Raw genomic sequence first — 22197 nt, forward strand, 5'->3', positions numbered from 1 at the left:
CCAGTTTACAAAGTGCTCGTAAAATACAACCGAAGTTAAATAACAGCCCGGTTTCCTCGAGAAGCGCCTTTTAATCAATTTGCAAAAATTATCTACGCAGTGCTTTGCATATCTCGTCCGACTGGTGCAAACAAATTAATCAAATAGCTTGAAAATAAAATCATACAATGCAGTTTTATGATTGGATAAGTATAGTAATAAAATAAATCCAAAAAAAGTTGAAATTGTGCTATATAAGACCTATTGACAGATTAACAAAATATTTTGTTAATAACTATGAGAAAAGAAAAAAATAATTAGCATGAAAATTTTGTTTATTTTGACCCACTGTTTGTTTACCTAAAAGAAGTTTATTAATAGCAATTATTATCAATGATTTGTCAAAATTAATGATAAATCGTGCAGACAAGCGTTATTAATTGAGTGAATTTCAAAGCTGAGTTTATTAGTTATTAGAAATTACTCGTATATTTGAGCTGGGAATTAAGTTCCGGCAAAGTATAAAGCACTCATTGGGTTTTCGACGTTCGCAGCCAGCGTGTAGCGTTTAGATTTAGGAGACTCATGCAAGTCGTATCGATATCGGCGTTTTAATGGCTAATAAGCTACCTGCTGCTTTCGACTCGCCTTGCGGCCGGACCTTTGAGTTAACAACTCGCGAAAGAAAACTTCACTCTTTTTTTATTCAAGCTTGCCGACGCACACGGGCGAACAACTACGTCTGATTAATCAACAGATCCAAATACCCACTCAACTATTTTCGTAAATTTTACTTCATTAAAAACGTATTTGTTATTACAATATAAAATAAAGTTTTAGTTTGGTGGTTATCACATGAATGGCTGGGAGAGAAAGTTTTATATTTCAATAAATGCAACTTGGAAAACACTTGGTATAATATCTAACGGACGTAATTTAGGATGATTGTTCGATCCCGCAAGAAAATTTATACCGATACAGAATTTATAACTTGTGTATAAACGCTCCCGCTTAGTTATCGCTCGACGTACGCTCGCAAACATCGCGTCTAATCATACGAAATAAAAGGCATGAAAAATCTCACGCGAACTGAGATCGCCGCGCGCGCCGCGCGTGCCGCGACATTGAGTGAACACCTTGGGCGCCCAAATTTTCATATTTTCACAACGAGCGATTGGACGAGAGCAATTACGCTGTCGATTTGCATAATGGATGCGCTTATCCTTGAGACATCTCAATTCTTTCGGCATCAATCATTCAAAAACTTCTTAGCTGTATAAAACGAAGATTATTAGATTCTTCAGATAAACGTCGAGCATTTTTTTAAGAGGTATTGCAAAATGCACGTAATAAAATTTTAATTAAACGTAGATATGTCAAAAATATTCATTTATATCATAGTTGCATTGACGCAGCGAAAAGTAAATGACCAATAAATCTGTCGGAACAGTGCAACATTCATTCGTTGTTGAGTTGGCACGGAGGCCAAAGTTGCAAGCAGTGAATAAAATGTTTGCAATACTCGTAAATTTGAATAATCCACGCGCAGTGTGCAAATCTGAAAGTATATTCACATAATTTTTCTCAAAACCTTTTTTTTTTATTGAAATAAATTTTATACTTGTTATGTAATTACTTTTGTTTTATTTTGCAGGTATTACGAAACGGGTAGTTTCAAAGCAGGCGTCATTGGCGGCTCAAAACCAAAAGTAGCAACGCCACCGGTGGTGGACGCCATCGCGAATTACAAGCGTGAAAACCCAACGATGTTTGCGTGGGAGATCCGAGATCGACTGCTCGCCGAAGGCATCTGCTCTCAAGATAACGTACCCAGTGTTTCGTCTATTAATAGGTGAGCATCTCTATTTTTCGCGCGTTAAACAAGCTTTTCGCCGGAAAACATAACGCCTGCAGGGCACGATAGCCTGACTTAACTAGATCTTTGGGTTTTTATGTTCCGGTAGTGAATAAAAATGATAAAACGCCCGCCTTAACGCTTCCTCCACCCGGAGCGATGCACAGAGAAAAGTTGCGGGCACGAGTGTGAGTGTCCTTTTGTCGCGCGAGCGAGGAGAGAAAGTTTAAATAGCGCGAGGAATCGACCGAAAGGATGTCCCAATGTTCCAATGTTCTGGCTTCTTCTTTGGGGTTGAAGGCATTAGTAGCGTGTTGCCGGAGAGTGGGGGTTAAGAAAAGGAAAGCGTCGAGCGCGCGATATTATAAAAGGGAATCGAGCGGGAATCCACACCAAGCAATGGCAATGCACACCGGCTACAGCTATGCTAGCACAACCGATGCCCCTCAAAATAATCGGAACAGCGGATTCGCTCGAGTAACTTGGGGCCGTGCCGAGAGTTTTCCCTCTTTTCTGTCATACCGTCTTCGTTCTACGCGCGTGTTTATCGCATTTTTTCACTTTGTCCATGGAAAAGCCAATGTTTGGCTTTGGCGTGGCGCGATGTGGAGGTTCTCTATAAGGGTTCGATCAAGTGGGCGATTTTACGCGAGAGGCACGCGGCAAAGCCTTCTTAGTTTAAGAAATCCACCATATACCGAATGTTCCACGAATATTAACTGGACAGCTTGATTTTTGCAATTTTTTTTGTTCTAATCATTTTCCTTATATGTTTCCTCAACATTCTAACACTGGGACGTTTTTTATCTTTCACTATAGCTTATACCTTTGTTTGTGTGGAAAGAATGTAGCTCTGCCTTTTGGCTCCGGATTCAATGTGTGAAGGAAAACGGCTTCAGCGGCGGCGGTACCTTAGGGATCTTTCTCGCCTTATTTCCCCTTATTTCCCCCCTAAGACGCCACAAGCAAACCCGGCAAGGAGCGACGACGACGGCGATGAGAAAATCAATAAGGGAGGAAGGAGAAAAGACCGGTTCCGGAACGCTCGGCTGACTCTCAGATTCGTGAAATCGAGCTCAAACCGATATCCGCCTTGGCTATGAGTGCTACCACTGTGTTCGCACAACACACACACACACACAACCGTTCGAGCGCCTGTCTTATCTCTTTTGAACGCATTGCTAGCCGAATACTCACATCCCAGTCGAGCGTTTCACCTCGGCTTTATAGACGATAGAATACTAGTCGATGCTCGACGAGCCTGCAAAACGCGACCGTGGAAATAAGATGGAAACGCTCGGCTTGCGTTCGCGGACCGCTAGCAGATTTACATGGGAATCGATGTTGACTCTTTTTTTCTCGCGTTTATTTTTTCGCATTTTCAGCGCAATACCTTACTGCATTCAAACAACTTCATTCCCTATTGTTGCCAAAACTATTGTACTCGGTGTAATTTATTGCGCTGAAATGTTTAAATTGTAAATGATTAGTCATTCATAAATCACTGATTAATCACAATGTTTAAGTGTGCAGTGATGAGTGAATATCAAACATCTGTTATTTTATTAATCAGAAATGATTGCGATGATTACGATGCGAGTCGAGTGGTGGAGTATATGTTTGTTGGGGTGGCTAATCGAAAGAGGGTGTGATGTGCGCGGGCCTCTTTAACGTTGTCACTTTTGTTCGTTTGATCAGATAGCGTCAACACGCATTATTCGAAATAAGTGATGAACAATGCCAAATCTGAATGCGCTCCCCAGGGGACAAGCTCCCACATGGAATTCGGCTGGTTGTAACGCGACGTGTCAAATCGCCGCCGGGAGCTCGAACTCGACCCACTTGGTTTCGGCGGGTCCTGCGATTACATTCAATTAGGGCGACCACTTCAAGTCCACCCGAGTACAGGGTTCTAGCATTCAAACCCCACTGGGATACTACTTATAAATTCCAATCGTTCACGATCATACAATATGTGCCTGATATAATTGAAATGAAATAGAATAAAGTGCCATATGAGCAACTTTTTTCTTTCTTATTTTTATATTTAGCTGTTTTATTATAGATTTTTAGACATTGTAGATGAATATTTTCTTATATAGTGGCTATCAGTTCAATAGAATAGCACCGCCTACAAAAGCCAAAGTAAAATCCTGCCCAAAAAACATAACAGAATAGAAAAACTAAAAGGCAATAAAAAAAAGTAGGAATACAATCCTGGAAGTCGGTTGTTGTAGTGCATGAGAGGACGAAAAGAGGGGCAAAAAGTTAAGATAATGACGTTTGCGAGAGCCAGCCGTGATGGCGGTGGTAGCGGTGATACGACGACCGCAAAAAGCGTTTCCCTCCTTAGGAACTCTCCGGCACGATGCCTTTCGAATGTGCGCGCACTTTCCGTGCCCCACGATTCTCCACAATAATTTCACGCGCGCGTTTCTTTCGGCGCGCTGCACGTGTAATGGTTTAATGCGCTGGAGACGGCGAAAGATCGTTACTGGCGCGGCGCGGAATGGACGCGGATTACATACGGCGACGCCGGAGGGAAAAAAACGCACGCTTGCCTGGAATCTCCGTCATCCTAATTGCCAAGCCATAAAAACGCCACACAGTCGTTGTCGACGTCTTCGGCTATTGTTTCCACGCGCCCTTAACTTACTCGGAGCTTTCTCTCTGTGTCGGTGTCATGTCCGTTTCCTCCTTGAAAAAACAAAAAAGCACAATATCTAAAGAAATACATCAAATTATACGCATATAACTACAAATTGTTAATATCGTAAATTTCGAAAAGAGATTTCCATTTAGCGTAGGTTTGACAAACGGTTTTGACACAATTTGCACAAAGTGTTTCAGTCTGATATTGACAACCTCACACGACTCAACGCTCCAAGAATGTTGAACGTAAATAATAATCCAGCACGCAACATTACGTTTATCTGCACAATATTACACGTTGTAATTATTATACTCGGTCGTTGCATAATTTGTTATGCTCTTATCGGCTGCTGTGCATGATTGTTATTGACCCAAGACATGAGCGAGACACAAGCGACATGCATGCGACGTTCAATTGCCTTCCAGGAACACGCTTCCGTTCTGTATGTATGTGTATCTAGCATCGATGTGCGACTTGAGTATTAAATCGCATTAAATTACGTCAAGCTAGTGCTGACCATAAACAATAACGCCGCGCGTATATTATTTATAATAAAACCAATTCGTTATGAACTTTGTTCGGCCGCCGAAATTGCACAAGTAGGTGCGAAAGTAGGCGCTAATGGTGATTTAAACGTCACACGGTTCGGTATCTCGTGCGGCTGGTGGTTAATTATGAATTATTACTCTATTCTGGGTCGCCGCGTCGTAATCATAGATAACGATGTTAGTGCATTTATTTTCTGCTGCGGTGGGTGTTGCGAAATGATTATGATTAGATTAAGTGTTCGAATAAGTACAAGGGCGCAGTCAACCCTCCGTCGGCGCGTCAGGCCAAACGATATTTGTGCTGTGTGATATGAAATTGCTTAAAGTGGCATTACTTACGCCATTCGCATCGATGCATCTTATTTATCCGACCCGCTGCAGTTTCTTTTCAAGTATTCTATCTGGTTTGTCGGTCTTGTTGGATTTTCCCTAAAGGAGGGTTGGTGAAGTGCAAAATGATGGAAATAATTGTATGTAAGTAACCGAAAGCATCTGTGCTTTTTCTGTATTAGGGTAGTGTTTATCCGAGAATATTCACACTTAAAATTTATACCAAATTTAACATCAGTTCAAAATTTTAAACAAAACGAGCAAATGTATGATACATTGTCTAATTATAAATTCTTATCCAATCTCACTTTGTGGTCTGTATTGTACTGCGCTTGCGAGGATAGTGAGATATTGTTTTTTGAGAGGGTGGTTTGTCCAATATATTTTCGACCGTGTTGTGGGCGCCCGGCACGTGACTGAGTGACGTCGCGAATTGTGGTCGCGTGCCATCCATAGCTTAGCAATTTCGTATAAATTTCTGATGGCAGCTTCATTTTTCATTGCTCCCCACATTACGCTTTCCCATCGGATGTGCCGCTCCAGTTGCAAACGAACTTTGTTTGATGGCCGATTATATTTTTTGTTGCGTAGGGGTTTGGAGTTGCCCTTTTAGTCAATTGATGTTTACACCACACACATCAACATCTCTTGATGCATATTCTATATGATTTCTTATATTACATGAGTAGGAAAACCGCCAGCAAGAATGAATAAACAGAACAACAACAAAATTTCTATGTGTTTTACTTTGAAATTATTAAATATATGGTCAGTTAATAATGAAAAAATCACTTTTCACCTAGAGCATATCCAAAAGTAAATCGAATAAAAAGTATATTAACACGATATACGTTTTGAACATCCGTGTAACTTTGAATGAAGCCGAAGCTCGACCAAGTGCGTCGAATCGTCGTGAGTATTCCAACTTGCTAGGCTAAAGGAGATTACTTCGCGGCGTTCGCACGCTTTTATGCAGACGTTCGAGTGCATTACAAACGTATAGAGCGACAATATCGAGACGAATTGCAATGTGGAATTGCATACTGATTCATTTCAGTTCGCTGTAACGTTGGGTTACTATAGCGATGATGATGATCATTATGCTTACGCCAGCAACAATCGCATGTTCCGAAGAGCGGCGTGGTCGCGTGCACTGCACACGCACCCCCTCAACATCGCAACACGTGTCGGCAAACAGCACACTTTTAAAGTGGCATTTTGTGTTAACCGAATTTAATACCATTATAACGGCATAATAATAGTTTAAGTTAAAATAATATCGATCAAGTGCATAAAATTTCAATATTTTGTTAATTATTTTCTAAAAATTATTTATATCCATATGTCGCCTAAGAGCTACTTCAATATGTTCACATTGTGTTTCTTTTGTTCAGATCAGTACTTACTTGAATCGATAGCATTAGCAAAATGTACCAAGCGGCGAGTCAAAAGATTCACTCGACTGATGATAATCAAAAACACCTCTGGGGATTGTGTGCATTCTCTTTCTCGCGACAACTCAAAATTGCATTGGGGGTGATGTTTTCCGTGTATATCTGTTACCCAGATTGATTCGTCTGTGACAAATAGTCGCGTAGGGAGCTGGCGAAAACAACAATAACGTAGATAGCTCCAAATTAAAAGGATAAAGCGCTACGAAATTGATTCCTCTTATTAGCAAAGGGTGTAATTCATATGCGCTGCGGGCACATCTTAAACTAATTAGATTAAACTCTTGTGTTGTACATTGTAAGAAATACGGTGGAGGTTTGTTGAAAGCAGACTTCCTTGATCGACCACGGAGATCATTTTGTGCATGGTAACGAATCCGTACAGTGAACAAAAAGTTTAATATTGGTAGTCGCTTCGCAAATATAGGTGTGTATGAGATACAGGAAGTTTATGCGCGTCGAGGTGGCGGCTTTGTGTCACTTTTCGCACTAACCCCCTGTGGAGTTATTCAAAACACTTTATTTGGATGCTCACATAATAAGTTTACCTTTAAATTTATTTCGATTCATTATCGACAACAAAAAAGCGCATCAAGGGGAAAAGCTACGCACGTTTCAAAACAAATTATACAGGGTGTTTAAATATTTTAAATTATAATATAAATCGCCTAAGTACTTTAAACAAAATTTTATTGCCTACCATTTTACTTGAGTTGTCTTATTATAAATTTTTAATGAATTTTTCAATTTGCTACATCCTGTATATGGGGTGATGTTGGGATTTCATTTTAATAGACTGGTAGCACTTATGGACTCCACTCGAATAGGTACAACAATAATAGCACAAACAACAAGCAGACAAACAAAACGGTTTTCAGAGGGTTTCCTTCGGGGTCTCTGGCTCCAGCTGTCCTTAACTACCGCAATCCAAAAGCTTCCGTCCCAAAATCTGGGTGTACTACCGATTTTACTGAAGGACTTCATTTGTGTACTATGGGTATATGACTCCCTAGTTTCAATGACTGCTGACCATTAAAACGATATACCATTCTCATAATAGGCGAGACCTACTTATATTTATTATCAGGCTTATGGGAGCGTATGCTACCTGTATAATAATAAGTATAACCATCGACCTAAACTATTGTAATCTTTTCGGGATTGTTTGTTGAATGACTGGGCCGCATTGTCAACATATCTGGGATTTGTTGTGCTGTTGACTTTTATAGACTGAAAGCTGCTTCAACTTTCAGCCGCCACTAGTAGGTAAATCTCAAAGATGTCGGAATTAAAAGTACTTATAACTGTATTCCTTTAATGCTCGGCGCGTCCGACCATTATGTACACTTTATGTTTTGTTAAAACCAAAGTTTGCATGTTTGTCAGAGAATCAGTGGTGTTGGCGGACGCCATTGTTCGCAATTATTAAAACGCGTCTTGTTTGTTTGTTTTGTAGGATCGTAAGGAATAAGGCAGCGGAGAAGGCGAAGCACGCACACCACATTGCAACGAGCGGCGGCGGCGGTGGTGGCGGCGGCACGAATACGGGCGGAGGCGGCACCGGAACGCCGCCGAGCGGCGGCCCAGTGTCGGTCATCGCTCACGCGCCAGCCACTCAACTCAGCGAACCTCGTTCGGGCGCTTATAGCATCAATGGCATTCTGGGACTGCAGCACGATCCGAATGGCAATAGCATTAAGCGGAAACGAATCGAGGATCACGGTAAGTGTACCATTCAAATGCGAACAATACACTCGAAAATATTGTTACAACGGTTAGATGTAGGCATGGACGTTTTCACGAACGTTTTCGTCAACGCCTTCGGTCAGTTTTCGCACTGGCGCGTATGCTCAACAATCCATTAAATTATATATTAATGAATATTTATTAAAGCGCTCGTGCCAGCTACAAAAATCAACGCGCAACTGTTCTAGTAATAAATCATCGCGAAAAACGTCGTTTTTCTTTTAGGTGGGCTTAAACTTTTCCAACTAACGGTTCCAACAACTTCAACACTTTCGAACTGCGCGCAAACTTAAACTTAAACTATTAAAAGCGCCAACTGAGGGCTCCAAGTATGAAATATGCGGCGTGTCATGGGCGCACAGCTAATAATCATCGCTTTTCGCTATTTTATCGATGCATGAGATCTCTCCGACGGCGACAACTTCGCGCGCGCGTCACGGTATCGCTAGAACATAGTGGCGCGATTCTCTCGGTGGCGGCGGCGTCGCTATTTAGACGCTCGGCGAGCGCGAACGCATTAGTGAAAAGGTAAATTAACGAAAACGCGCGGACGCCTTCATCATTCACGCCTGCCACTCCACTCCACTCCACAAACGGAAACTAACTACTGAAAACCTTCCGTTAATTGCCGCTCCCATTCAAATACCTCCATTTAATAGAGACTAATTGTGGTTTATCAAATTTTTATCTTACAAATTATTTAAAACTAGAGAATTGGATGAATGGATGTTGCTGGGGAAAAAATCGTCGAGTGCGATAAAATTGTGTATTATGTTGAGATACAATCTGTGGAGGCGGTGGTGGCGGTAGACGTAATACGGCAGTGGTGGCGGTGGGTGTGGGGTGGCGATGGTTTCGGATACTCTCCGCTTTGAAGCCAGGGGGAATCGCTGCGGTCGCTAAGCAACGAGCTTGATGTCTTCATAAACCGCATCCGCGCTGATTGGTCAGGGGGTGAAACAGCCCCCGCTGGTGAACGCTCGCTGCTCGCGCAGACAGCCAGCGGCGGCGGCGCTCGCTCGTTTCACGCTCGTAACGACGAAAATTCATCCCGGTCGCGCCATATTTTCCTCGAACGAATGAATGCACATGCATACACATACACACCAACGGCGCGAAAAACACACAATATTCTTTCATACTTGCCATGTAAAAAATATTGCCATACACTATACCTACAAATAAGTCGTAAAAATAACAGGAAAAGAAAAGAAAAACACACATGCTTTGTTTCCATGCAAAATACGTTCATGTAAAATTCTTAGTTGATTTTAAAGCTGTACGGATTGAAGTTGGAGTACAAAGTGTTGACTGTTGACACAATGCGTTTGTGGCAAACAGCGTGAAGGGTTTTGAAGGACTGGATGGTGTAGTTTTGCACTGCTGGCAAGGGTTTGAATGTATTTCACAAGTCCGCGGATGCCGGAACCGAACTTCCGGAACCATAAACGTTTCGCCCGTGAAGCTGCTGCTGCTCGCTATAACAATTCTCTTTGATTCATTAATTAACTCGCTGATGGCGCTTGTGTCGCTCGCCTTTCTCGCAAACTCCGTTGGCGGGCTTCCGTTTCACTAGTTCCGAACTAAACTGGGCCTTCATTGTGCGATTTTCCCTGCAACCTTGGCGGCTACATCAAATCCCAACTTCATTGTGACATCATACACACACCATACGTGAATATTATTCAAGTACAAGAATATGTTTATATAATTTCATAATATCCCTCGTGGTGTTCAATTAAAAAGTGTATACCATAAATAACACCCTTAAATTGCCGTATCAAATTGTCAAAATAGAAATTCATATAAATCTCACGGTCCTGCGACTTTCCAACACTGCTCATACATATATACATACAGAAATCGGTTTTATAATATCGTATAACTTTCTATAAAAAGCCATTACTATAAACCCGTGCGTAGAGCAAAGGGTGACCATGCATCTAACGCTAACCCCCGAGTAGCAACCGAAACAAGAAAGGAGAGTGCTCACTATCCGTGAAGTATAATAATGGTGCATGTGTTCGCAACTTGTTGTTGTTCATCTGACTCTAACATTGCTACAATAGATATTATTATAATGAAGTTGCGTCACACTCCGACAGAGAGCAAAAAATGGACCCTTAATGTTATAAACGTTTGTAACTGATATAAACATCAATAGAATAGGGAAAAATTACGAGACAGAGAAAAAATATCTTTTATGTGTTTGTAATTTAAAATTTGATATTTTGAGGTTATATCAGTAAGAAGAATTGCAAAAACTGGCAATTCCAACTGATTCTATTTAGCATAGAGGAAACAACGCGGCTTGTTGATTTTAATTGGTTTGGTGCCGCTGTATTGTGCACCCAGGTCGGCGCGGAGCATGGACGCGGTGGAAATCGGATGATGTTGGAATACTGGCCAGCCGGCCCCACGGGATCCATTCCAATCTATTGAGAGATCACAAACTAACATTGTTCAATATCTAGACCGAACACAATCGAATAAAATATTCCACAGTTCAGTACAAAAACAGCAGACTATTCGTTTCAATAAAGTAAACGATAAAACTACTCTTTTTCAAATACTGAAAAGGTGATAAGTCTATCATGCTCGCAGGCTTATAATTTAGTGTCGGCTTAAGGTCGACACTCAGCATTGCCTACTACGAGAGGATGATCGGAATTTGGGGTGGTTTAGGGGTTGCGTTATTGCGATTATATTGACTGGTCCATTGGGAATTGAGTGACTCCGCGTCGCTATCTCACTCTTGCCGAATCCGGTCGAAACTGTTGTTGCGATTTTAGTGGAAGGTTGCTATTAGGGCTGCCCGGTTGTAGTCGGGCATTATAACGCACTAGGGTTGGTAACGTTGCGAAAATAAATCGACTATACTGCTTGTAGTATTGAAATATACTTTTACATTCCAATAGAATCATAAAAAGTATTAATTTTGGATTATATTTATTATTTATCCAGTTTTTAAATTAACTGGACAAGCTTTAGGGTCGAATGTTTATTGCAAAATTATACTCTAACATGTGAATTCGTGTAACATTTGGTGTTGATTTCAATGGGGTTGTAATGTTAAGTCGCAGAGGCATTGTTATGTTAGTGTTGACCATTCGAAGCCAACCCCATTTCCCCATTTGATGTACTCTCGAATTGATGCGAATTCAATTCCGCGCATACGTCTGCATCACGCGCGCATGCCAGAAAAGGAAATCTCGGCATACAATGCCTTGATGAAACATAAAATCACATCAAATGGAATAATGGGATTATGGACTGGTGTAGGTTTAAAAATGATCGAAATATGTCCAACAAAAAAAAATCATTAAATGTCCGAATGTTCAAATTATTTTTATGTTCGATTAAGTCAATTTATGACACCTCTATTAGATTTATAACATTATTACCATTACCATTACAACTTTACCATTGCACAGTTAATATATTTTTAGTCATTGGTTAAATATATATACAATTGATCAAAAATCTCTTCCAACAATTTGTATAGAAATATATAAAAATGGCTGGCGAATCAATTGTAATTGTAAATGTTACATGCGCAAATTCCCGAGGTCCGTATATATGGAAATGCCACATGATCGTGATTTTAATGAATATTTCAATATATCCGTGCCGATTCTCGTTAGTGGGTTAAAACGGCTTTGTCTCTATTGTCTATGAAATCCAGCATTCGAGCGTGTATCACCCACATCGCGACATCCACTAAACCAACATCACCGAAACACAAACACAACAATACGCAAAATATACATCAATATAGGTCCGAAATTACGGCGGGAATGAATACAAAATCGTTATTGCGTTTGCTGGTAACACTGCCTATAGGCAATAAATAGTAATAGAGATTTTGTGATATATGATATTCCCGCTGGAATTCAACTGCACAGCTCCAATGAAATTGCACGTTTTTCAAATGTAACACCGAATCAGTTTTTATTCATCATATTATTGCATTAAATAGTTAAATAAGCTACGCCAAAGGTTGTTTTTATACTTAGTTAAAAGGGTTGCATCATACATCTTTAGTTCTTAGAACAGGCGCAACCTAGAATTCTCTTCATCACCTTCCGGTCATTTTCGAACTATAGCTAACTTTGTGGGTCCCCACAAGTGTCCTTCGCAATCCTTTGTGGAATACAGAAACAATGCTTACAACGAAGAGTTAGGAATAGTTAAGACGATCTCAGAAGGTTCTCTCAGTGGTCATTGTGGCCACGCCGGTCGGGACATTTATTCTCTTGAAATTAACTATCAAGCACAGCAAATGGAAACTATTTTTGCTAAGAGGCGGACTGTTGTCGGCTAGATTTAGAGAGAGCTAGGTTTATTCGACTTATGAAATATCTGCGGACGGTGTTCTTGTTTGCTTGGTATTAGTTGCGCTCGCAATTAATCACTGAACAATGACGTAACGCGGATGAGAGATGAGACGATACGCGAGGCCCTAATCGACCAGCTCGACCATGCTGCTGCACCTATGTGTTGAGGCATTGCTCCATTGTGTACGGCAAGCAATGTTTACAGAGGCACTTCACTTCCATCTGACTCGGAACATTAGCTTAACTTAGACTAGGTGTTTCAATTTTCAAAACTTTTATTTAGATTTTAATTGATGTACTGGTCTGTATACTAGCGAATTATTCTACTGAATTAATATTTTTTTCTTTAATGTGAAGTATATTTATGTTGGATGATTGAATATTAACAGATACTCTAGTTTTGGGGTCTTGATAAAATGAAGCCATCTCGAATACTTGTCATCACTCTATACGCGGCATGATTTATGAACATGGAAGATGAGGGACATATGGGGCTTTCCTATAGCACTCTATGAGTGCAGATTTTACGTCTCAACTGATTGTAGCGATTTATTACATTAATTTTGTCCTCTTCGTTGAGCAGAAAAATGATAATTTTGTTCGCATTACATTGACATATGGACATTTTATTGCAAAATATTTCAAATCACACTTAATGCGTTTTTGCATAACAAACACATTTAATGTTGCTTTTTGCATGTGGTCTTTAACGGTAACATTTTGTTTGTTTGCAGATGAAAATAGAGATATCAACGGACATCCGGAGGATGATTTGAAACGACAGAGATCGCACTACAATGGCGATCAGCTCTACTCGAATGTAAGTTTTTGAACATTGAAAACTTACAATCGCATATGTCAACATCATCTCTTTTTTGGATTGTTCGAAAACTAAACGTTTGATTTCTTGCAGTTGTGGTCCAGTAAGTGGAGCATTAAAGACGAACACAAACTGCTATCAGAACTGGGTGGTACGGGCAACCAACCGGGCCAGACGGGATACTACGACACGCACGCTAGTTTTCCAGGCGTCGGAGTCGCTAGCTCGGCAGCCGACATCTACGATTCGATTAACACCATGAGTCAGGCAAATTCACAAAATTTGTACACGCCACCTTTGACTGGATCGTTAGGTATGTACTCACAAATTAAAACTAGTTTTTGGCATTCATGTAGAATATTTGTATGTTTGACTTGGCCGCTAATTTGCTTATTTATTTAAAAAACGTAAATTCGAAGTTTGTCATTGAACAAAACTGCATGTCAATTATCATAAAATCAAACAGCAGCATGAAGCGCATTAACAACGCCGTGGAACAAAATAATACCTTAACAACACCCATTTTCGCACGTTTAATGACTGCCATTGTATTCGCGCGACGCCACACTGTGCAATTTTTATTTATCCGAATGGGTTCGCTTCCAACTTTATTTTTTTCATATCTGTTTGACTCGGAATTGCATCATTTGGCATTGACGCGTTGCTGGCGTTGTTTGCGGTCGCAATTAGCGAAACTCAATTCAATCGCGCCTCTGGGACATCCCATCTTTATAAAACGCACATTAAACTATCTTGCATCTGTCCTTCCGACACGAAAATTCTCACCGTAATTAAGCACGATACATACCGATAGACGCATTACATGACTATAGCTTGGAATATAGATGCTGAATAAAATTAATATTTTAATTTAAATATTTCTTATTATTAAATACAACGTATAATATTTTTCTTGACCCAAACACGACAACTTTTACATCTTACTCTTAAAAACAAGCGCTGATATTTATTTTCTCAATTGCTAATTAAACTTGTGATCATACATTTAGTTAACACACAATATTGTGTTTGTTTTAAGCCTTGTGTATAATTGAAAACTAATCAAGTTTTAGTATTGTAATTTGCATTGTTTTCATTTAATTTAATGTGATTGTGTTTTTGTTGCTTGAAATTAATTTGGTTTCTCTTTTTCCGTTTGTTTTTGCCTGTTTCGTTGACGTGTTGGCTTGGCGTGCATGATGATGTTACGATGAACAGAAACGACAACGGCGTACAGTGGTGTTGTGGGCTTGGGCTCGGGTGTGGACGGCTCCTCTCCCGGTTTGCCGCTCACGCTGCCGGCCGAGCCAGGAAGCCAACCCACCTCTCATACGGGATCACCAGATCCCGCCGCACTTACTGTCCTTCAGCCCTCAAACGGTACTCAGCATTATTCGGCGATGTTACCTAGTTTTGGTTACACCACAGGTATAATATGAACGAGTTAATTACTTATAAAACATAAGTTTGTATATCATTCGAGCATGTTTTGATATATAATGGTTTGTTGTGTTTTTACAGGAAGTACGGTAGTGCCTGGATCGGATTATGCTTACAGCACAGCATACAGTCAATATGGGGCGGCTTATGGCACTGCATACGGATATGGAAGCGCATCCAGCGGGTTGCTCAGTAAGTAAACAGTGAGTATATTCGTCGCGTGCCAACCAGTTTTTGCAACAAATCATTTTAAAGTATTCATTTTCAATGGGTTTCATTAGGATTTTATTTAAATCTGAGTTTGACTATAGGCAACTTAACATACATCAATTTTTAACATCTCCCATATTTACTCTAAATATTAAATTATGACAAATTCAACACTTTAAAATGTTTTGCAGTTTTACCTACTTCCTCTCAAACCATGTAGTTTTTTTAATACTACCAATAAATTGTTATATTAATGTTTTTTTTCTTTGCAGATACATATTACTATACAAACAACGATCCCACGATTGTAAATACGAGCAACTCGGTAAACACTACTGCCGCCCCCGGGTCGGAGCAGAGCAGTCGATCCCCACTGGCGGCAACTCGTGCTAACTCGTTGGCTTCGGCCAATTCGCCAACGGAGAGCGGCAGCGCATGCCAGAAGGGCGAAGAGGCCGTCATCTTCAATTCGGATCTTAATCACTTGTGGTCGAAGATGGAACCGTCCAATGTACGCGAATCTTAAAGCGGGCTTAAAGTTGGCGCAGTTCAGTGGCACGAAATGACAAATTAGAAGCCAAAAAGACGAACTGCAAATAAAGTGCACCGAGAGTTCACATGTAAAAATTAATCAAGAGACTATTATACAAATAGATTTAGCAATTAAGTAATTTATGATAATTTGCAATGAAACAATGTAAAATTTATGTACCATTGGCATAGTTATCAATGACCAGTTGTGGACTCGTTCTTAGTGCAACTTTAGTTTAAATAAATCTATATGGAGTTCAGGAGTTCATACACAGTGAGAAATGTAATGTATACAAACGCATTACATGTATCGAAGACCTTCGCAAGACTTGCATTACTATACATTATTTTCATTAACAACATTTATTTTCTTTTAATATTTGTAAGAACGTCTAATGGTCTCAAATTTTGAATCAAACGAACTAATTTTGTTGTTAAACTTTATTTATACTTATATTTATAAGCGTAATCTTCTTATTACAATTCAAAGAAATACTTTTTATTTTATTTATCCAATGACAATATTTTTTACAATCTTTTTTTATTTTGATATCGTACTCTGTACTTATAAATTGCTATGTACTTGATTTTAATTTAGTATTAATGTTTTAAGATTTGTTTTTAATTAGATGCGTGATCACAAACGTACGAGAAAGCAACAAAACGTTTATTTGTTTAGTTGATTAAGAGCACACCAAAGAAATATATCTAATATAAAGAGTAATTAAATGATGAAAATACGAAATATAATTAGCCAATTACCTTACTAGTAATAACCTGATTGAGAAATGAGAAAAATATCTAGCAAAGCAAATGGCACATGAACTCAGCACCTTAATGATGATACGATGGATACATTTATACATTTAGCACAAAAAGCAAATAAGTTTTGATTCGATTAAAATTCGATTAATTGTTCTTTAATTTATAAATTTTTGTAAATTGTAAATTATTTGTTAATTTTACAATAGTTGCATTGAAAGAATGTGAAAATTGAAATAATGTAATAGTTATTTAAATGAATCAAATGGAAACAACACAGGCGCAAATGTAAGAAGGTATTAAGGAATCTGTTTACTAGTCACAGATGAAATCGTACTAATGATCAAAACTGGTCAAAATTATAGCAGGAACCAAGAAAAATTGCAAGTTTTACAAAGATGCAAACGAGAAAATTATAGGACAAATTTTAATTCAAAATAAGACCGTTGATATTTTTATATAGTATACAATTAATTGAAATTATCGCATTTGTTAGAATTGAAAATTGTATTTAGCAAAAACGATTATTTCCTGGTTAACTTTGCAATTAATTGCAATTTTTCTTGCATGCTGAAATTACATTTGGATAAATTCGTTCAATATTTTTTCGAAATCAATATTGTAAATTATTGTATAGTTCATATTGATTTTAAACAAAGATATAGAATGGCACTACGATGAAATAACTAAAATCATTTGAGTGTACATGATGACAATGACTTTTTTGTATAATTAAAATGTGTAATAAATTATACCAAAGAAGATGGCCCACTTATCAGAGCCGTCACGGTATTGTAAGTATTATCGTAACAATTGAACGACGATAAGTAATAATTGATTAATGCAAATGAATTATTAATATGAGTTATGATTGCGTATTATATCAGAAATTCATGATGATTATGAGCAATTTTATGATTATGATTACAATGATGATTGAATTATAATTAATTGTAATACTTGTATATTTTTAAATGCTTATTACAACATCCCGAAATCAAGACTTTTCCTTAATTTAAGAAAGAGCATTCTCTTCCTTTAAGCTCTGAAAATATTTTAGAAATTTTGGTTTTGGTTTCCGGCAAAAAAAAATAGTTTCGGTTTTGAATTTATAATGATTTGTGGACAAGAAGGAAATTAAATGCTGCAGCTTATGTACGGATAAATTTATCGTCATTTATTTATGTCCGTTTAATACCGTACTTAGTGCATATTTGGTTTACATACAGTATTAACGTATATTCACTATCAACAAAGTATTAAATAGAAATGGTCGCAAAATATTTGGCGTAGAATTTGGCCACGTTATGACAGTCAAACGAAATAATTTGCAAGTAAAACCATATACTAATTGCGACAAATTCAAAAAACAAATAACAATATAACGCTGCCGTAGTACAACGGATTTTTATACATAAAACAACTGATAACAACTATAAGAAAATAAGAATCAAAAACAAATTTAAGATTTTGATTGCACAAATTCATCGTAAACCTTCTCGCCCTCCGACCTAGTCAACATAAACTTCGGTAAAGTAACGCCATACTTCTTACTGAAAACAGGCTCAGTCTCATGACTGAATGCTCCTTTCTCTCCTTCCACTCTATACTCATCCTTGCTCTCATCTACAGGAGTGTCATCCAATCTCTCGCTGTAATTTCTCCTCGATATTCTCGATTTGGTTTTATCTTTTTGCTTCTGATTAGCATCGACAGCTTTTTTTGGCCGCCTCCGTCTTTGTGGTTCTAGACTTTCGGTAGTACTCTCGCCAAATGCAGGATATTTTATATCAACTAATCGCGGTTCCGACCGACTGGTTCGCACTGATTTCACTTTACTTTCTTCTGCGTTTTCCTCGTTTCTGCGAGTTTTTGGTTCGGCACCTTCGCGTCCGTCAGTTTCTTTCTGTGCATGATACGCTTGATATTTAGATTGTGGTCGCGACTCTGACACGTACATGCATTCTTCATGTTGCAAACCTTTTTTGTCTATGCACAAATAACAAGTCATGCCATTCTTTTCGGCTTTTTTACATTTGGAGCGATCTTTCTTAGCAAACTCAGCTAGTACTTCTTCCACGTCTTTCTTGCTTTCTTCACCGTAGTACCCATAGTGCGTTTCAGGTTCGGCATCTTCTTCTTCGGCAGATTCATGATCAACATCTTGTTTTTGCTCATCACGTTTTGATTCAGATGTTTGTGAAGGTATTATATAATAATATTCTTCATTTTCTGGCTGGTCTTCTTCACTTTCAGCGCTTTCAGGTGATACATTAATATTGGCAAAATGTTTAGGTACTGTATATTCAGAGACTTGGCGGTTGGTGTTAACTGGTTTGATTCTTTCAACCTCATCAGTGTTTTCATAACTATCAGCATTCGGTCTAACTCCACGATATTTTTGTGGCGATTTTTGTTTTCGTGGACTTTCACTTTTAGGTTTGTAAAACTGTTGCGGTTTCTTATTACTAACAGGTTGTTCCTCAGTACTGTCTGTTTCTTCTGTAGGTTCATCTTCACGATTGTACTTACGCTGCTTAGAATACGCATATTTTTTCTCTTCAGGAGCCGAGGAATAAGAGCATTGCTCGTAATTACCGCCCGTTTTCTTGTTTTCACAAATCGTACATGTCATACCATCCTTGTTAACTTTCCTACAATTATCACCCGATTTGACAAGTTGATCAGCGATCTGCTCCGAAGAACTCTTTTCCTCGCCATCACCCCCACCATATCTGTAGTCTTCTTCGAAACTTTTTGGATGTTTGTAGCTTGAATCAAAATCGGGGCTGTGATAATATTTCTCTGACTGTTTCTTCAGATACTCGTAGGGATCGTCTTTGCTGTTATCACTGACGGTGTAACGCTTATAACGGTTAAAATTGTAGCTTTGCACCTGGGTTGGCTCACTGTATTCTTTTGATGTCTCGATGTAATAGTTTTTCGGATTGGATTCAGATGCTTGCCCATAGAAACATTCTTCATAGCTTATACCTTTGGCGTCTTTACAGACGTAGCAGTCCATGGGTTTTGAGTTTTTCTTGGTGCCAGGTACATGCTTGTTAATCTTCTTGCATTCTTTGATGAGCTGAGACGGTTTGAAGTTATTGAAGTCCTGTAATTTTGAATTAAGGTTAGTCGCGGCCGCATCGTACGCTAATTTGTATTCGTTATTGGTACTGGGGGTATACAAATAGTCATAATTTGCATAGGTGGGCGTCGTGGTCAGCTTTCCTGTGGAAGCTGATGCAAAAGTTGAGAGGGTGGCAGGCTGCGTTTGGAAGCTGTACTTTTGGTACGGAGTTAAATTATTCTGGTTTTTGGGAGTGTACTGAGGCACATACTTCGGATCGACAATCTTTTGTTTAGCGCCGGAATATAGAGGGATCACTTTGTCATCTTGGTTTTCTATATTTTTATGATTATATGGCTTGTTTAGATCTTCAAGTTCCGACGCGTATTTCGATTTTTTCGGGGCTGGTGGGACAATTTTGTGCGAGACATAGCTCGGGCCAGGTTTCAATTCGTAATAGTCATTTGTTTCGGGTTTATTTGTTTTCTCAATCTGTTTCTGCGCAGCTTGTTCAAAGAAATCTTTGCCGCCAAACGGCAACGCTTTAAAATCAGCAAAGCCAGCTTGGAAATCTTGAGAATTTACAAAACCATTCTGACCATTGTTTGTGTCTTTAGTTATTTCCTGATTATTAGAAGCGGCATAGAATGGAGCGCTAAAGAAGGAAGAGAATTCTGCCGGATTAACAAATCCGTTATTATTTTTTACATCTATCAAAGCAGCCGCTGATCCGCCACCATCTCCTGCGTAGTATTTAGAATAGTCTGGTTCATCAGATTCTGACTCGTAGGATGAATGATCGTCATCGTCGTATTCTCCTTCATAGTGTTGCGCCAAGGAACAACTCAAAAATGCGAATACTAGAAATAACTAAAAACATAATAATAAATTATCTATTAGTTTTGATACAATAACTAAACATACCTTAAATATCTTATTGCTTCTAAATAGAAGCATTATTAATACGCGCTTTAAACGTTTGTTTTACAGTGTATCACCTTTCAAGTCACTCAATAATTGCGACAAAACTATTTTGAAACTGATTTATATATCGATTGTTCCCACCAACAATACAAATCGCGTAACGAACGAAAGTGATTTGGCGCTCTGTTTAGCCGAAATCTTAGAAATCTCTTGTAAAGAAGAGAAAAAGTCCAGATTGGTTTTACGTGAAGTTGTAAACTCACACAGTTATAGTTGATTGAACGCAACGCTCTGCGCTTCAGAGCGTTTAAATGCATTTTGTTTCTTTCAACAGCATTTGCTAGATATCTTTAAAAACAACGAAATACTTACCTTAAAATAATTTCCATTGAATTATATTGTATTAATATAGTATGATAGCCCACAAAAGAAAAACTATAACTTTAGGTGCATAGTTGGTTGCATAAGGTTCTTTATATGAATATTAAAAATGTGGAGTTCGAAACTAAGGCGAAATAAATTTTCGCAAAACATAGGCATATTTAGAAATGTATTAGTTAATTAAAATGTTAATCAATTTGTGTACAAATCAGCTTGACTAATTATACAGTTGCAGAGTAATGACATAATCGTTGAAGTACAAATGTAGGTATACATTTACTATTACAATGTAACTAAATTACGTGAATAAAATTGCGTTTATTTTACTTGTACTTATATTTTGTTTTATTCTGACCACAAAAGCGTGCTTCTTCAGCAATAAATAAAATATTTATTTATTTTATTGACACTAATTATATAATGATGGTAAATAGAACACAAATCATGACATTACACAAATTATTATTAATGTGCCAGTTGCACAAACTGCGTTTCTTACATAAATTTTCAATTAATAGTAAAAGAAGAAAATAACATGCAAATATTACATCCGTTCTTTATCAATGCAGCAATGTGTAATATGGATTAATTATTTTGAGTTGTTAATAAAACAAGCTGCCCTTAATCCAAGTATATTTGAACTTAATTCTTAGAGTTATGGTTAAATTTAGTTGACGAATATTAGCCTATCAAATAATTCTTTATATTGATAAATATTCTTTCTAATAGTAATCAATCAATATTTTAAACCGCAGTTTAGAGAATATTCGATTAGACATAGCGGTTTTGGCATGCAGGAAATGTATATTGAATATTAAATGTGCAAATTGTCGATGTTATTATTAAAATAGGGAAAGAAACACGTAGTGTAAAGATCAATTATTCAATAATTGCAGTACAAAATCCAATTATTTTCTAATACCCCATAAAAATATAAAATTATAATTTTAATAGTTTAATTGTGTACTCAAGTACGGAGTAAAGTATGTAATATTTTCATTAAAGTTGTAACTTTGTGATACATTTCTAATTAACTTCTTTCATCAAAAAAGCAATAAATGAGACGCGGCCTCGCCACATTCTATAAATTTCATTCCTATTATCCAGCGGGTAAAATCAGAGCGTAATGATGCACCTGCCCGTGTTACCGGCCTTTA

At 38.2% G+C, this 22197-nt stretch overlaps 2 protein-coding genes across 7 annotated transcripts in view; one reads left to right on the plus strand and one right to left on the minus strand.

Annotated features, from left to right (window-relative positions):
- The window catches only part of sv (paired box protein shaven), a 71479-nt gene extending 53852 nt beyond the window's left edge, over positions 1-17627 (plus strand). For 4 of the 6 annotated variants that reach the window (XM_065305411.1, XM_065305413.1, XM_065305409.1 and 1 more), the window contains 7 exons: positions 1634-1831; positions 8273-8538; positions 13634-13719; positions 13813-14032; positions 14938-15147; positions 15241-15351; positions 15642-17627. In XM_065305411.1, the coding sequence (XP_065161483.1) occupies positions 1634-1831; positions 8273-8538; positions 13634-13719; positions 13813-14032; positions 14938-15147; positions 15241-15351; positions 15642-15895 (1345 nt within the window). In that variant the 3' untranslated portion in view covers positions 15896-17627. Of the gene's footprint in view, positions 1-1633; positions 1832-8272; positions 8539-13633; positions 13720-13812; positions 14033-14937; positions 15148-15240; positions 15363-15641 lie in introns of all 6 variants that reach the window. The other 2 variants (XM_065305415.1, XM_065305414.1) reach the window with 2 other exon arrangements.
- A 497-nt stretch (positions 17628-18124) lies between these two features.
- Positions 18125-20692, minus strand: LOC135794565 (uncharacterized). Its single transcript, XM_065305879.1, has 2 exons — positions 20660-20692; positions 18125-20605 (listed from the first exon to the last, which is right to left on the minus strand). The coding sequence occupies exons 1-2, from the start codon at positions 20690-20692 to the stop codon at positions 18125-18127; spliced, it is 2514 nt and encodes an 837-aa protein (XP_065161951.1).
- Between the last annotated feature and the right edge of the window lie 1505 nt (positions 20693-22197).

The sequence above is a fragment of the Atheta coriaria genome, unplaced genomic scaffold (assembly GCF_025399875.1).
Source record: "Atheta coriaria isolate IRGN ID8LTWV9N9 unplaced genomic scaffold, Caltech_Dcor_3.1 hic_scaffold_6_pilon, whole genome shotgun sequence".
Taxonomy (NCBI): Eukaryota; Metazoa; Arthropoda; class Insecta; order Coleoptera; family Staphylinidae; genus Dalotia; species Dalotia coriaria.